General features: G+C 39.7%; 2 protein-coding genes across 5 annotated transcripts; one reads left to right on the top strand and one right to left on the bottom strand.

The window, feature by feature from the left end:
* The first annotated feature begins 351 nt into the window (after positions 1–351).
* On the top strand, positions 352–3,175 carry LOC104771152 (nuclear envelope-associated protein 2). Of its 4 annotated transcripts, none has more exons than XM_010495629.3 (6): positions 476–701; positions 897–1,099; positions 1,258–1,365; positions 2,042–2,503; positions 2,604–2,705; positions 2,800–3,175. In XM_010495629.3, the coding sequence occupies exons 2-6, from the start codon at positions 932–934 to the stop codon at positions 2,965–2,967; spliced, it is 1,008 nt and encodes a 335-aa protein (XP_010493931.1). In that variant the 5' UTR covers positions 476–701; positions 897–931; the 3' UTR covers positions 2,968–3,175. The 4 variants fall into 4 exon arrangements, with proteins under 4 accessions (XP_087362047.1, XP_010493931.1, XP_087362049.1 ...); XM_087505923.1 differs by having other exon boundaries at positions 531–675; XM_087505922.1 differs by having other exon boundaries at positions 648–803.
* Positions 3,176–4,077: 902 nt separating this feature from the next.
* On the bottom strand, positions 4,078–4,746 carry LOC147919254 (uncharacterized). Its single transcript, XM_087503906.1, has one exon. It carries the CDS (start codon positions 4,744–4,746, stop codon positions 4,078–4,080), a length of 669 nt encoding a protein of 222 aa, XP_087360032.1.
* Between the last annotated feature and the right edge of the window lie 13,388 nt (positions 4,747–18,134).

Below are 18,134 nucleotides of genomic sequence, written 5' to 3'. Positions count from 1 at the left end.
TCTTTGATCTGAAACTGGTTTGGTTCGAAAGCTGAACGTATCCGAACCTAAGATCACTCTCCCCTTTCCACGGGTTTCTCCGTCTCTCTATTTGTCTCTTATGTCGACATCGTCCCATGAATGCAGCCACCTCTTACAATAATCCAACCAATCAACTATTTTAATATTCCAAATTATTGTTCTGTGTATAAAGTTGAACCATATTTGTGGGTACTACTACTACCACCTTTTTCAATTGTAGTAGTCAAATTAACAAAAATCAAAATTAAAGTATAGTGGACATGCATATTTATTCTCCACTAAATTGACTCTTGGATTTTATATATAAACTGTAAACTACTCTCTTTTATTAATTTGTAAAATTATAATTAATATACTCCCTTTTTATTAATTTCTGAGTATTATCAAAGCCCTTTTATGTCATAAAACAATAAATTCTTAAACCCATAATTAGTGAAAAAATAAAGGGATAATCAAGTTTTATTATTTTCTTTCTTATTACAGATGTACATATCTCTCTCTCTCTCTCCATCAAATAAGCCAAAATAATTCATTGACTGTGTGTATCAGCTTCCTTTACGTGTTTCATTTTTCTCTCTCCTTCTGTCACGCAAGAATAACATTAATATGATCACTTTGGTTTCCTCATACACTTCGAGCAACAAAAACCCAGAAGTCTCTGCTTCATTTGACCTCCTAAAGTCTCCCTCTTTGATACTTTTCTTTTACTTCTACATCCTTAATTGTCTCAAGAATATACTATTTCAATTTTTCTTTTTTGTTTCATTAAAAGTTCTTAAATGGTTTAAGTTTGTAACATGCATTGAATTATTATTATTATTATTTTTAACTTACAAAGTTCTGAGATTTGATCTGAATACACCTACTTGAAACAGATTCAGAGTTTTATGAGGAATTGGACAAGACCCTGATGTCAGATTCCGTCAAAACGACGGTGGATCCGCTTCTGAAAGATTTGGATGGGAAAAAAGAGAGCTTTCGGAGGAACGTTGTGTCTATGGCAGCTGAGCTGAAGCAAGTGAGAGGTCGTTTGGTTTCTCAAGAACACTATTTTGTTAAAGAAAGCCTTTGTAGAAAAGTAAGTCCCTTTTAAAAAAATCTAAATCTTCTTCTCACTGTTCATTGTGTTTGATTCTCTTATTGATTTGTTACTGCTTTGGTAGGGTCAAAACTCCAGTTTTCAATTTTGGCTTTTTTATAAATGATTTGTTTTTTTTGTGATTTTGTTTTCTCTAGGAAGCAGAGAAGAGAGCTAAGAACATGGAAATGGAGATCTGTAAATTGCAGAAGAGATTGGAAGATAGAAACTGTGAGCTTGAAGCTTCAACTTCTGCTGCTGAAAAGGTTTGTTTATTGTTTCTCTAAACCCTTTTTTAACTTAAGACTCCAAATTTGATATTGTATCTGAAAAGGTTAGTCTTTGAGAAAGTGGTACTTAATCTCAACTTTTTGAAGTAATCATTACTTTTCGGTTACTATTGGATCGATCAATGCCCCTTTTAGATCTTTTAGGTAAAGTAGATGAAGCTGAGTGTGGAAAAGGTTGACTAAGTTCAGTCTCAAATTTATTATAATAAATGTTGCAATGAATCAAGACCTTTTCAAAAAGAGTTCCTTAATGATTTTGGAATCTTAACTTGGTCAATTTGGGTTTAGTTCTCATTTCTAATGTTTCAAAATGTAGAATCTGAGATGTGAAAATGGGTGATATTGTTGTTTGTAAAGCTGTTAAGTTTCAGTTACTGATCAAAAGGGTTCAATCTATTCAACACCAGAAGCATTACTTTAGCACTCAATGCACGTACTTAGGAGTTTCTATCGGTAATAGATTTGTTTGCATAGCTGCTTAGCTTTTCTGAATGGTTTTTTAATTCTTGACCTGATGAAGGGTTTGAACATAAAATGGCTTAAGTCACTTAGCCAGCATAATTTGTGAATCATTGAAGTATTAGGGAATGTATTATTCATCATACTAAGATTGCTTCTCTTATGCATTTTTAATCTTATTTTGGGAAAAAAGTTTCTTGAAGAAGTAGACGATCTGAGATCACAGCTAGCTTTAACAAAGGAAATAGCAGAAACAAGCGCTGCTGCTGCTCAATCCGCAGAGCTTCAATGCTCAGTGCTAAAAGAACAACTTGACGACAAAACACGTTCTCTAAGAGAACACGAAGACCGTGTAACTGAGCTCGGTCACCAGCTTGATAACCTTCAGAGAGATTTGAGGACAAGAGAGTTTTCTCAAAAACAGCTGAGAGAGGAAGTTATGAGAATCGAGCATGAGATAACTGAAGCTGTTGCAAAGTCTGGGAAAGGCACAGAATGTGAGCTCAGGAAACTTCTAGAAGAGGTTTCTCCGAAGAACTTTGAGAGAATGAACAAGTTACTGGCGGTAAAAGACGAAGAGATTGCTAAACTAAAAGATGACGTAAAGTTAATGTCAGCTCATTGGAAACTCAAGACTAAGGAACTTGAATCCCAGGTTCAGCATCTATAACTATCCTTATTCTTGTGTTCTGTTGGGGTTTTCGCTTATTGTCTGAAAATTTTCAATCTTTGACTGATGAAATGACCATTTTCAGCTGGAGAGACAAAGAAGAGCAGATCAAGAGTTGAAGAAGAAGGTACTAAAACTGGAGTTTTGTCTGCAAGAAGCTCGTAGCCAGACAAGAAAGCTACAGAGGGTAAATAAAGTCCAAGATTGATTGATTGTGGCTTTGCTATGTTTATGAGAAAACCACAAATGGTTAATTTGTATGATTGATGAATGAAACGCAGGCAGGGGAGAGGCGAGACAAGGCAATCAAAGAGCTAAGAGATCAGATTACAGGAAAACAGCTGAATGAATCGGTTTCAGGGGAGAAACCAAACTTCTGGGATACTTCAGGGTTCAAGATCGTCGTGTCAATGTCGATGTTGATATTAGTGATAGTCTCCAAAAGATGAGTTCTTTGTATCTTGAACTCTCTTTTTCTTTTTGTTGGTGTGTAAATGCAGTAGTTGCAGATAGTATAGTTAGATAATGTTGCATGTTACTCTCTGAGGTTAGCTAAGAGAACTCTTACAAGTTATTAGTCTTTGTTTGTGTGTTGAATCTTCTAAGAAAAGCAATTCTGGATTTGGGGAGAATCTAATTATTTATTTTTCAGTGTAAGTTAGAAATATTTTCTTTTTGACAAATGATTCAACAACACACAAATCGAGCAAAGGGTCTTTCCCAGGGATCAAAATAAATATTTACTAAACTTATACATTCCTTTAACCTTGTCCTTTCCGAATCCCACTTGCCCAAGCCACCGCACTGTAATATTCCAACTAAACTCACTGAGGAACATAGTGAAGAGGAACCAACTCTTCTGAAGTGGCCAAATAAGTCCGGGATTCCAAATTCTGATTTGTTTGACTGTTGTGGTTATTGGTTCTGATTCAATTTCAGTGGTTCAGTTGGTTTGACTGGGTTATGGGTAATTGAAGCAGGCGGTTATCTCCGGTTTGGGATTGCTGAATAAACCGAAAAGAAGAAGAGAAAGTCAAAGACTCTAACTGCAATGGAGGCTTTGCTGTTATAACATAAACGATTCGTTTCTCATTCTTATTTTTTTTTTTTTTTTTTTTTTTTAAAGGGCATTCAAATAAAATACTGAAAAGAAAATGTTTTACAGAGCTAAGAAGCCCAATGTTGGAAGCCCAACTAAAATATTACATAACCCATTAAAACTAAAACCCATTAGAAAGGAACCAAATCTGACCAGAAATTAACCAGCTAGTTGGAAAAGAACCAGATAGACAATTGGCAATTAAAACGTTTCAAACCACCTTGCTATACCAACATTCAATGATGAGAGAATTCTCGAGTTCTCAGAGAGATCCAAAAATTAGGTTTATCGAGTTTAACCTCTAGAGTGCGATCCGGCAAACCAGAGAAGAAGCAGGTTAGAAGTGAGAGACAGGTACGAATCACGAAAACTGAGGGCTCTGTTCCTTACTTGCCGATCAATTTGTTGCAGAAGATGATCACCTTGCTTGAAACAGTTTCGATGTAGTCTATGATTCCGTTCAGTCCAAAGAGAGTAGATCGTGGCCTGCCAGGCAAGAAGAAGTAGGCTTTTTTGATTCGTGAGAGCCTGTGAAGTTGATGAGATTAGTTATTGTTCCGGACCATGATGGTGGCGAGTTGAAGTTGCAACGGCGAGAGATCTTGCTCCATATCGACCAGCTGAAGGGGTAGTAGTAGAAGAGATGGTCACGAGATTCAGCAGCAGATGCGCAAAGCAAGCAGATCGGATCAACCTGCAGTCCCCATTGAATTAGACGGTCGCGGGTGGGGAACCTATTCAACATAACTAACCAGGTGAGGAAGTTGTGCTTCGGTATTCCTCCTGCAGTCCAGACAATCCTGTACCATGGGACAGTTGGTAAATCTTCCCCTAACGCCTTGTAGATTGTTCCCGTGGAATGCTTGTTCTTCAAGCGATCGTCTATCCACCAGGTATATGAGTCGTCTTCCTCTAATATGCATATTGCCGAAAGTTCTATTTGATAACTCACTTGAATTTCCGATCTTGCAGCCGGTAATCGCCAGACACCTTGCCTCCATAAGTCCGCCAGAGTAGACCCTCGGAGAATCCCTAAGGACCTTTCTGAGAGTAAAAAACTAGACATTTGTCCCAGATTGCACCAGTGATCAGTCCAGAAGCGACAGCTTCTCCCATTTCCCACTTTCATCTTTATCCACGGGTAAGTATCTTCTCGCACTTTGAGAAGCTTATTTGCTAACCAAGAGAACTTACTGTTTGGTTTTCTTGTCCAGAAACTGCTTAGGTTCCTTGAGAGAACTGCATCCTTGAACCAAGCTACCCAAATTGACCCCGACCGGAAGAATAGCATCCAGATAAGTTTTAGTATACAAGCTTTGTTCCACCTCCTTAAGTCTCTTATCCCTAACCCTCCCTCCGATTTCGCATTTGTCACAGTACTCCAGGCTACTCTCGCTGAGTGATGACCCTCAGTTGTTCCTTTCCACAAGAACGCACCACAAAGGGAGTTCAAGGTGTCAATGCACTTCTTTGGCAGGACCAGGGCTGAACACCAAAAATTTGAGATGCCAGCGATGACAGTGTTGAGTAATTGGAGCCTACCTGCAAAAGATAGAGACTTTGTGGACCAACCATTGAGCTTTGTTTTTACTTTCTGGATAAGTGGAGCACAGTCAAGCAGCGTAAGTTTCTTAGTACATAGTGTAGGACCGCGAAAATCCAAATATGAGATAACGATTATAACACCTATGTAAAACGATAGAAGAAAGGAGTAGAAGTAGATTCTCGGAGGCGAGATACGATCTCTTTCCTTAACCCAAAGTAGCTCCCGCAGTGTGGCGGTTTAGTGAGTACATGGATCCCAGGATACAACCGAGACGAGACCGTGTCACAACACTTGACTACGGACTCAAACGAACGTTGGCGCAAACGATACACTCTTGACGATAACACTTACGTTTTTTTGTAGTGAGAGAAAGAGGAGTGAGAGAGAGTTGGTTTTTTGTTTCAGAGTGTTTTGCTTCTCCGCAAGCGTCAAGATAATGAAACGAGAGAGCTATGTATTTATATGGAGAGGAGGATGAGATGCTCTCCACAAAATCTGGGCTCGTGGACTGATATCTCGGGAAGTTGAGGAGTGGAGAGATGCGATCGAAGTCTCACACGTTGGCGAGATCTCCGGAGCGACTTATTCTTCCGTTTGAGTTGATAAGGCTTCGACTTTGTTTGTTTTAAACACAACAAACTCGATTTGACTTTGCAAATAAAATTTTGAATATTATAAGCAACATACGTAACATGAAATGTAATATAAGTTGCAAATAAATTTACTCCAAAATATTAAACCAAGTCCGGTCCATGCAACGTAATTTCCTCATCCCATAATACTAGTTATAAGCTTTCAAGCTAACCACTTTGGAGATTAATTTCTCATTCATTATAACTTCGTTTTTGACAAGTAACTACACTATGTCATAGTGCTCATTACAAGGAATCCAAAGAGTCCTTAAACCGGTCATTCCGATGACGGACGTCACCGGACAAGTCACCGGAAAGTTGGCTAAAGCCATGTTGTCAAAAGTGTAGTTCCAACAATCCCCCACATGAATAGAATTTACCCTAAACATAGGAAGATTTTACTGACTCAATAAAAAATAAAAGACTAGACTGACTAGACATACTCGACTTTCAAGAGTGTATGCGAAAAATAACTGTGTCTGAGATAGTAGCATTTTTCAGCCTTGAACTACTCATTGTTAATATCTGTCGGATTTACTGGCCAGGAGGTGAACATGATGTCTTGAACCACCCGGATATTTATGTAAACCGAGACAACAGGTATAACCCAGCTTCTTTTTCTCGAAGAACCAAGTTCTCTATTGTGTTCGTTTTTGGCCATGAACATGCCTGGATTTCATGAGTGAAGTTAGAGAATATAGCCTTACATTTTATTCTCCTAGAAACGGCCTCATTTCACACTCACTAGGTGATTCGCCATTAGCGTTTGTTTTAAGAAGTTTTCCTTTAGGAAATGCTCCACTGATATATCAAAGCTTATAGACTTGATCATTAAAAGCATTGCTTAACCTTTAAAGACACAGGAAGTACTGTTTTTCATCTTAGGAACTGCGCTGTGACTATTAGTCATACAGTACTCCAGATTGATTTTGTTTGATTTAGTTTTCCCTTTGAACCTAATTCTTGGGATCTCCAGTCATTTAGGTGGGGTTTCCATCAAACATCCTCTTAGAATGTAGGCTTTAGACCCATTCCTCTTGATGATTTTACAACTTGATCTCTAGCTAGCCCTTTAGTAAAGGGGTCCGCAAGATTAAAAACTGTATTTATGTAGTCTACTGTAATTACACCAGTAGTGATCAAGTTTCTAATGGTCTTATGACGTCTTCTAATATGACGGTTCTTGCCATTGTAGTGAGTATTGTGTGCTCGGGCAATAGCCGATTGGCTATCGTAGTGTACACGTAATGCCGACACAGGTTTTTCCCACATCGGAATATCTTCCAAAAAATTACGAAGCCAGTCTGCTTCTTCTGCGGCTTTATCTAAAGCTATAAACTCCGACTCCATGGTTGATCCAGCCGTTAGAGTCTGTTTCGCAGATTTCCATGATACTGCTGCACCTCCTAAAGTAAAGACATATCCACTTGTGGATTTTGAGTTTTTGGAATCAGCTATCCAATTGGCGTCACTGTACCCTTCTAAAACTGCTGGTTCTTTACCATAGTGCAGCCCATAAGTTTTTGTGTATCTCATGTAATTTAATACTCTTCTTATGGCTTGCCAGTGTTTATGACCTGGATTACTGGTGTAACGACTTAGAACGTTGACTGCGTGCGCGAGATCGGGTCTTGTACAATTTGATAAGTACATGAGACTTCCGATCACCCTAGCATACTCTATCTGTGACACCGCTTCACCCGTGTTTTTGGTCAAGTGAAGTTCATGATCTACAGGAGTTTTTGCTTTTCCTTTTGAGTAGTTTTTAAACCGCTCAAGTATCTTTTCAGCATAATGTGCCTGTGACAGAATAATTCCGTCAGCGGTTCTAGTGATTTTAATCCCTAGAATGACATCCGCTAAACCCATATCTTTCATGTCAAATTGACCATGAAGCATATTTTTGGTTTGTTGGATTATGTTTTTATTGCTACCAATGATGAGCATGTCATCAACGTACAAACATAACAAAACATACCCACTAGGAGTAGTTTTAATGTATATGCACTTATCACATTCATTTATCTTGAAACCATTTGACATCATTACATTGTCAAATTTTTCATGCCATTGTTTTGGAGCTTGTTTAAGTCCATACAACGACTTCACCAGTCTACAGACTTTATTTTCTTGTCCTGGAGCAACAAACCCTTCGGGTTGTTTCATATAAATTTCCTCTTCTAAATCACCATTTAGAAAGGCGGTTTTTACATCCATTTGATGGATTTCCAGGTCTCTTAACGCTGCAATCCCGATTAGCATTCTGATTGATGTTATTCTCGTTACAGGAGAATAGGTGTCAAAGAAATCCAGACCTTCTTTTTGTCGGAATCCTTGCACCACAAGTCTAGCTTTGTACTTATCAATAGAGCCATCGGTTTTTAATTTTGTTCTGAAGATCCATTTACACCCTAGTGGTTTAAACCCTTCAGGTAGTTCAACTATCTCCCATGTATGATTTTGCATAATGGAGTTGATCTCGCTATTAACGGCTTCCTTCCATAGAGGAGCGTTGGGTGTAGTCATGGCTTCATTATATGTTCTTGGTTCGTTCTCTGCAAGAAGAACCATCAAGAAATCTTCACCGTAAGTTTTTCCCTGGCGAGCTCGTTTGCTACGTCTAGGTTCTTTTTCTACTTGTTTTACCGAGGTACCAGAGGTACTGGCCTCATTAGTAGTGGTGATTGCATCTCTCTCTTCCCAAGTGCGTTTCAGATTTTGTGTATCCTTACACGGGAAAATATTTTCAAAGAAAGAAGCATTTCTTGATTCCATTATTGTATTAACATGAATATTCGGAATATCTGATTTGTGAACCAGAAACCGATAAGCACTACTGTTGTGTGCATATCCAATAAAAATACAATCAACGGTTTTAGGTCCGACAGTAACCTTCTTTGGAGGTGGCACTGCGACTTTAGCGAGGCACTCCCACACTTTTAGGTATTTGTACGATGGTACATTTCCTTTCCAAAGTTGATAAGGCGTATCGCCGGTTGTTTTGTGCGGTATTTTATTCAGAATGAGGTTTGTGGTAAGCAAAGCTTCCCCCCACAGATTCTGTGGTAACCCCGATTCCTGCAACATTGCATTCATCATTTCTTTCAGAGTTCGGTTTTTTCGTTCCGCAACTCCGTTAGATTCCGGTGAATAGGGAGCAGTAGTTTGATGTATAATACCATTTTCTTGACAAAAGTCATTAAAAGGTCCATCATACTCGCCTCCTCTATCACTTCTTACTACCTTGATAGTTTTTGAGAGTTGATTTTCAACTTCGGTTTTATATTCTTTGAATTTCTCCAAGACCTCGTCTTTACTACGTAACAAGTAGACGTAGCAATATTTTGTACAATCATCTATGAAAGTAACAAAATACTTTTTACCGCCTCTAGATTGTACGTATTTTAAATCGCACAAATCTGTGTGTATTAATTCTAGAGGTTGGGTTGCTCTTTCAACACGAGGTGATGGTGTTTTTGTGAGTTTCGCTTGAACGCATACTTCACATTTTTCTTTGCTTATTTTGCATTTGGGGATTAGGTTCAAATTAATTAATCTTTGCATAGATTTATAATTCACATGTCCTAATCGTTCATGCCATAAATTAGAAGACTCAACCAAATAAGCAACTGAATTTTTATTCATGGAATTGTTTGAAACAGAAGTAGAAGCTACATCATTTTTCTTAAGGATTGTTGCAACACACAGCTTAACAAGTCCTCCCTTAACAAAACCTTTGCCAATAAAGACACCATTCTTCCTCAGAGTCATCTGATCGGACGCAAGGTTAGCAGCAAAGCCATGCTTGCTCAATAGGGTCCCAGAGACTAGATTCTTCCTCATGTCTGGAACATGCTTCACGTTGTGGAGCGTGACGGCCATTCCAGAAGTCATCTTCAAGACCACTTTTCCGGTTCCAACGATCTTGGAGTGAGACACATTGCCCATCATCAGATTCTCACCAGACTTGGATTTCTGATAAGTGCTGAACATGTCTCTGTGAATGCAGATGTGGGTAGTGGCTCCAGTGTCGTACCACCACTCCCTTGGGTTCTCATTGTTCATCACCACATTTGCTTCCGTGACGACCGCACACAAGTCTTCTTCAGTCAAATTGGCTTGATTTTTACCCTTGTCTTTGCTGTGACATTCAGCGCTTTTGTGACCTTTCTTGCCACAGTGGCTGCACTTTCCAGCAAACTTCTTAGCCCCACCTTGCTTCTTGAAGAACGTGGAGGACTGAGGTGCCGTCTTGCCTGGAACAGCCTTTTTTGGTGAAGCTCCTTTGTTGCCGTAGACAACCTTAGCTTTCCCTTTTCTCCTATACTCAGCCATATTAGCATTCTCATCAATGACGGACACAGCGTTGTCACGTTCAGTTGATTGGTTTTGCAGCCTTGAGATTAGGTTGAGCAAGGTGATTGGCTTCTGCTTGTGATCTAGATAGTGCTTGAAGTCGCTCCAACTTGGAGGTAGCTTCTCAATGAAGCAATTCACCGTGAAAGTCTCACATATGTTCATTCCTTCATCAGCTAACTGTTGTGCAAGCACTTGAAGCTCATGTACCTGGTCCATTATGGGCCTAGAATCCACCATATGGTAGTTGAGAAACTCCCTTGTGGCGTGTTTCCCTGAGCCCACATTGTAGACTTTGTACTTGGTTTCTAGAAGATTCCAGAGAACCTTGGAGGTTAGTGCTTTGTTAAACACCTTGAACAGCTTTTCCTCCATGTGCACAAGGATGGCATTTTTGCACAAGTAGTCCGAGTGATGCCATGCATCAACACTTGCATTCGCATGCACGTCGTTGTTATCAAGAGGCAGTAACGGAGCATCCTCGGTGAGAAACTTCTGCAGGTTGAGTGTACACAAGAAGAAGTGCATCTTTTGTTGCCACGATTCAAAGTTTGTGCCATCAAACTTGTTGGGCGTCACTGCAGAGCTCGGGATGCTCGGTTTCAGCTCGGTCGGAAGGAGAGGAGCAGGTGGTGGACCATTCCCGGGTCGGGTTGTCGACTCACGAAGTTCCTCAGCACCTCCGTTGTTGTTGTTGTTTTCAACACCGTTAGTCATCTGTTCATAAAAGACAAAAATATGTCAATATTTGTGAACAAATATAATTATTAATCAATAGTTAGCAATTAAATAATTGAATAATTAAATTAATTTAATTTGCTAAAAATTAATTATTTTCTGTAGATAGCTATTATAGTACGTTGCACTAAAGCTATCGTAGAAAAAAAAATTTTGATTGCTCGAAAAAACTGTTTCACGAAACTACCACATGCATGGTCTTCATGGAAACTGTTTTTGAAATCTCGAGAATCTTGAAGCGTTTTTGCGAAACACACCCAAAGGCCTTCACATAAAACGTTCAAACATCGCTTACACTATGGCATTAATCGTTATCAACTGTTCGCGTCGTAAGATCCGTTTTAAACTATGTGTAGAAAACGAATCTTTACTTTGGGTTAAGACTGTAGGACCGCGAAAATCCAAATATGAGATAACGATTATAACACCTATGTAAAACGATAGAAGAAAGGAGTAGAAGTAGATTCTCGGAGGCGAGATACGATCTCTTTCCTTAACCCAAAGTAGCTCCCGCAGTGTGGCGGTTTAGTGAGTACATGGATCCCAGGATACAACCGAGACGAGACCGTGTCAAAACACTTGACTACGGACTCAAACGAACGTTGGCGCAAACGATACACTCTTGATGATAACACTTACGTTTTTTTGTAGTGAGAGAAAGAGGAGTGAGAGAGAGTTGGTTTTTTGTTTCAGAGTGTTTTGCTTCTCCGCAAGCGTCAAGATAATGAAACGAGAGAGCTATGTATTTATATGGAGAGGAGGATGAGATGCTCTCCACAAAATCTGGGCTCGTGGACTGATATCTCGGGAAGTTGAGGAGTGGAGAGATGCGATCGAAGTCTCACACGTTGGCGAGATCTCCGGAGCGACTTATTCTTCCGTTTGAGGTTATAAGGCTTCGACTTTGTTTGTTTTAAACACAACAAACTCGATTTGACTTTGCAAATAAAATTTTGAATATTATAAGCAACTTACGTAACATGAAATGTAATATAAGTTGCAAATAAATTTACTCCAAAATATTAAACCAAGTCCGGTCCATGCAACGTAATTTCCTCATCCCATAATACTAGTTATAAGCTTTCAAGCTAACCACTTTGGAGATTAATTTCTCATTCATTATAACTTCGTTTTTGACAAGTAACTACACTATGTTATAGTGCTCATTACAAGGAATCCAAAGAGTCCTTAAACCGGTCATTCCGATGACGGACGTCACCGGACAAGTCACCGGAAAGTTGGCTAAAGCCATGTTGTCAAAAGTGTAGTTCCAACACATAGTGGGACTCCCAAGTAGCGAATAGGTAGTTGTCCATGACTAATCCCTGAAACTAACTTTATTTGGTCAATTTCAGGTTGGTTGAGACCAGACGTATAGAAACTTGTCTTCGGTAAACTAATGGCTAGTCCAGAGACTTCTTCAAACAACTTCAGAACTTGGAGGACACTTTCCACAGAAGAGAGCGAGCCATCTACAAATATCAAAAGGTCATCAGCAAAACATAGATGCGTTAGCTTTAGTCTCTTGCACTGATAATGGTAGTTAAATTTTCCTTCCTCAGCCGCTTTGTCCAGCATGACTGAGAGGCAGTTCATAACTAGAACAAAGAGATAAGGCGAGATAGGGTCTCCCTGGTGCAGTCCCCTGCATCCTTTAAAGTAACCATGGACGCTCCCATTGAATCCCACAGAGAAGGATGGTGTGCAGACACACGCCTTAAGCCACCACAGGTATAGTTCAGGCACCTCTATACCACGTAGACAACTAAATATAAACTCTCATCTAACCGTGTCAAAAGCTTTTGCAATGTCAACTTTGATAGCTATACGTTTGGGGCCTTGCTGGTGATGATATCCATTAACCAAGTCTGCTGCCAACAAAGTATTCTCTACTAATAACCTTCCTTTTATAAATGCAGTTTGGTTTTTTTGAATGAGGTCTGGGAGAGCTGGCTTGAGCCGTGATACAAGAATCTTGGAAATGACCTTGTAAAGGGTGTTTAAACAGGATATAGGCCGAAAGTCCGAGATAAGAGAAGCTCCAGGGGTCTTGGGAATTGATGCAAGAATGGTTGCATTTACAGCTGACGGTAGAAAAGCTGAGTGAAAGAATTGCAGGATACTTTCAGTAACTTCTGAACCAAATTGAAACAAGCTTATTTGTGTGGTGAATGATGGTGGATGTATGCAATGATGATATATGAATGGAATGATGGATGGGTGTTTCAATTCCCCTTATGCTATTGCAGTACAAGAGGTATCAATCCTAAATGAGTGTTTGTGAACAGATAAGATGTGCATATGAATCTAAGTTAAGACAAATGTAATGATTGTTTGTCACTAACAATCCTAAGATGGAAATGTAAAGATGCAAAAAGTAAACTACAAGAACCAAGAACTAAATGCAAATGAAACTGAATGATTGAAACTGTAATGAAGCAAGAACAGAAATAGAAACTACTACTAATGAACTAATGCAAGACAATTAATGAACTAAAAGCTAAATGTATGCAACTGGAATGAAACAGGAATGAAACAAGACAATCACAAATCATAAACCAGAGTTCTGGGGATGAACTCGAGCAAGCACTCGACCGAGTGTAGGTCGAGTTGGCTAAATCCGGAACACAGAGCAACACAACAAAAACAGAGCAATACTAAAACCAATCAAACAACAAGCAAGCTACAAGACTAAGACTTTAAAATCAATAAACAAAGAAGGTTCCTGAGGATGGATTCATGGGAAGAACTAATCATTGTGGTTATCTAACTTGGTCAACAAATCTCAAGCAAACTTTGAGCTAACCTCTAGACATATAAATCTAAGACAAGTTTCTCCCACTCTCATGGTCAAGAAACAATCAAACCTATGCAATTCTAGACTTGTTCTCACACAGTAAAGAATCTACACAAGCAGGCATTAAGCAATACATCTCAAACCAAACAAGACCTCTAATCTCTTAGCAAGCCTAATGGTAAGCTCTAGATCTAGCCTTATCTATGCTTCTTAAACATTGGTGTGATGCTAAGGAGCTTGAAATCAGATCCTAACCTCTCAGTTCAAGATCAGCCTTAAGAACATCTAGCCTAGAAGAGATCTACAACAATCAAGCTTGACCAAATCACATAAACCACAAGATCAATCCTTCCTAACCCATCCTCAAGATCCTAAGAAGACTACTCACAACAAGACATGATGAAACAAATCAAAAACCCAGAAAATATTGAAACTTGCATTATTAGAAAGATAAAACTGAGATCTTCAATATTAATCAAAGGATGAAACTCAAATTCTCAATATTAAGAAAGTTATTGAACCAACAATATTGAAGAATCTAAGAGTTTTCTTAAACAAGTACAAAATCTAATAAAAATGCAAAAGGAATAATGCTAAAAAAGGTAAAAACTAGGTTTTTGGGAATATCTAAAAAAACTGGACACTTTGGTGGCTGCAGGTACAAGGTCTTATATAGTGGGGAAGTGGAAGCCCTAAAAATAGAAAAAGTCAAAGCGGTCAACGGCTCGGTCAACTCGACCTGTGCTCGGTCGAGCTAGGGGTCAAGCTGGCTTCTCATGTGCAATCTCCACTCGGTCGAGTCCTCCTCAGCACACGGTCGAGTGTCTGGTCGAGTGTGCGGTCGAGTTGGACTCCGGACCTTGTTGTTTCAGCCTTAACTCCCTTGTTTCCTCCTCAAGATTGCTTCACATCTCTTCTCCATTGCTTCCATGCTCCTTGAGCTCCAAAATCACCTGTTTATGCATAAAAAGATGCAAATGCAATGCAACTAAGCCCTAATGCATGATTAGTGCTAAAGCTACACAATAATGGCCTAAATGGATAGAAAAAGATGCAAAAGATGTGAATAAACTAAGGGAAAACAAGGTAAAATATATGAACATCAGTAGCTAAGCTCAAAAGGCAGAGAAAGTGGTCAGAGATTTCTGGAGCCAGGAAAGAAGCCACACTGTTGGGATATAAGGCAAGCCAATGGTTGTTAACAAGTAGTTTATCCAGCTTTTTTTGCAATAGGATTTGTGGGATTCTTATTTGACCAAGTCAATAAAGAACCTTGATATCGCAGGTCAAACAACTCCATGTGGAGGAGACAATCTCGAAGCTCAAGCATACGCGAGGACCAGTGGTTGACATTCGGATTTGAATGTTCTGCCGGATGAATTATTTGATTAAAATTCCCACCAAGAAGCCAAGGTTGAGAGTCGAGTTGAAATCTCTGCTGGAGATTGATCAGATCACACTAGAGGTCAGTCCGTTCTTCACCTATATTAGGGGCATATATAGCTGTGAAAAAGAATCTATGACCTCCTTGAATAGCAATTTCTGTAGTAATCATATGACTTGACTGATGCAGGATAGTAACTGTGACTTGAGGCTTCCAGATGATGATAATCCTTCCATCAGGGTGCGAAGCATGGTTTGAAACAAATTGCCAACCAGGACAGGTAAGATTCAAAACTCTGTTCAAATTTGGTTCCTTAATATGGGATTCTAGAATAGCACCAAAAAGAGGCTTATGAGTAGAAAGCCAGTTAGTAAATGGCTGATGTTTATCCTGATCATTAAGACCGCGGATATTCCAAAAAAATGGTTTTATATACATGTTTAGGTTCAAAAGGTTTAGGAGAGGCATTAGTTCTCTCCCCTGCAGGGGAGAGTCTCCACAGAGGAGGTTGGGGGAGTGGGGACGACTTGTTCGATTATCATCGGAGTGGGGGATGAAGGGTTTGGTGGATAAGTGTGATTAGGTGGGTTTAATGGGGGGGTTAAAGTTGTTGTAAGAGATGGGGGAATGGCTGAATGAGCTGATTGGTTTTATCGTGGTTTAGGTGGACCTCTAACCGTTGGCCTCTGCCCCACATGTGGCTCAAAACACTCTGAATATGCCTATATGTTTGTAGTCGCCCTTTGAATCTACCGATGATGAAGTCTTTATGGATTTGAGCTCCTTCTTCAAAGACAACGTTAGGGATGACAATCCTTGGCTTCCCTTCCAAAGAGTAAGTGGTGGGGGCTAGTCTCTTCAGTGTTCTATCAGCTCTTTTTTTTAGTTTTTGAGCCAAAGTTGCTGGTTTTTGCTGGAGTGTAGGAGCTGGAGTGTTATCTCGCGGTAAAGGAGGAGGACAATCAGTTTGGTGGACTCGAGGAGGAAGGATAGCTTGCGATTCTAAGCCCGGAGCAGAGACCAAGGGGATTGGAAGTAAAGGGGGAAGAGTACTTGGGACGACAAGGGATGCAGTCTGAGAAGAGGAAGTTACTGTTTCTAGGGTTGGAGCATCTACCGAGACAAGCACTGTGGGGGCTCCAAGTGTGTGGTCAGTCTGCGGTTTTACTAGTTGAGCTCTTGATTCTGAGCGTGCACTAATCACTCGGTGAGCAACCTTTGGCAGTGTTGCGGTAAAGAGCCCGTCAGTTTGGGGTACAGCTTTCGATGTTGCCACTGTAGCAGAGAATTCAGATCTAGGGTTTAGATTAAGGGTTTGATGGTAAGTGTTGAGAATAGCTTGAGCCTGGGGATTTACTACCACAGGAGTTGATTTGTGATGCACAGGAAGGGCTAGAACCACTCTCTCAGGCTCAATGTAGGCAGTTTGAGGAGAGTGTTGGGAGGGGGAGATGGGAGAAAGGGGGGGGGGGAAGTCAGAAAGAGAGGCAAGGGGATTTTGGTCGGGTGGGTCAGGGGGAAAGGGTGGAGGACGATTGATACTTGCTTCAGCCATAGCTGAATCAGGGTGTTGGCCGGAACTTCGATCCGCAGGGAACCAGCGGTTCGCCGTTGACATCGCAGTTGACTTTTATATCGCAGTTGGTACCTTAAAGAGAGAGAGGCAAGGGTATTTTTCCATTCTTATCTTTTTCATTCTTTCTTTTACTCTTTGTTTTTCATATCGTGAGAGAGAGAGACGAAGAGTGAATCCGCCATTGTTGTAAGCTCAAATTGAGCGAGATACTTCTCCTTTCTAGTGAACTTGCCGGATTGATTCGGCCCCAGACGTAGACTTGATCTCATCGATCTCGTCGAACTGGGTTAACAATTCTTGCATCTCGTGTTCGTGATTCTTTCATTTGTTTCTTTTCTTTCAAACTTATTGAATGATTCCGTGAGAGTTTTAGAGAGATTGATCAAGAGTATTGGGTTAATCGGTGCTCGATTCGTAACATTGACCGTGATCAATCGTGGTTTGATGGACCTCTAGAGGGCTTCTTCAATCTCACAGTAAGTTTCTTATGCATTTAAATTTACTCACCCATTAGGACAGCGTTGAACTAAACTCATTGGCCATCCTCCTTGCTCAGTTATCAAGTTTTGCTGTGATGTGGAATCATTGTTTAGCTGGGTCCTCTCTGGCATACATTTATGGTAAGGAAGACTCTGCTCATGAGGTGTACCCCCAGAGGATTATCCTGGGAGACGAGCTTTTCTCAGAGATCAAGGAAACAATTGCTGGGTGCCTTGCCAGAGCAAAATAAACCAAAGAGCCAATTCTAGTGAAATTAGTGATTTGTCCCCTTCCATCTTTGTAAAATACAGCAACTAGCAAGTACTCCTAGAACATGGAAAAAAGAAGAAGCAAGTACTCCTAGAACGAAACCTTAGTATATATATGTATAGAATCCTATACGAAAAGTATAATTAAGCACTTTACCAAGTCCCTCATGAGAATCTTGTGTCAAACTTATGTTGGGAAGTTTTTATGTAGTTCTCAGTGATATTGGTTGTGATTTGTTGGTGAGCAGGGAAGCTTGTTGGAGACAATGTCGTTGACAGGGGCAGTTCCATCATTTAGGATTAAAGAATAGTTAGTGATTGTTCTTCTTTTCTTGGACGCATTGTCTGTATCACGTATCCCTCGGATTGCATCTTATATATCCAACAGAAACAAGGTTAGTTATCAGTTACTTGAACATAGTAGTAAAAGGTGAAGAAATCTAAGTGAACAAGGTTAATTATGAAGCCATTGTTTTGAATGTATAAAAGATCTTGAAGTCAGGCTTGGCTTGCTTTTTTTACTAGGACAAAGATTGGTCTCATTTCAATATGATAAGAGATGGGTCAGAGACGCTATGTTGTTTTTTTGTAAAGTCTTTTACACAAAAAAAAAAAAAATTATTAATCTTTATTTTGAAGTCGTGGTTAATAAGTTTGAATTGAAATGTCAAATATTTTTGACTAGAACCTGTTTTAAGTCTAAGATTTTGATTATGGACGGTGTGTTTCATGCGTTTTT

This window comes from Camelina sativa, chromosome 20 (genome assembly GCF_030686135.1).
Source record: "Camelina sativa cultivar CO46 ecotype springtype chromosome 20, ASM3068613v1".
NCBI lineage: Eukaryota > Viridiplantae > Streptophyta > Magnoliopsida > Brassicales > Brassicaceae > Camelina > Camelina sativa.
The sequence above is the reverse complement of the archived record's forward strand: the minus strand, read 5'-3'. Positions and strand labels throughout refer to the sequence as shown.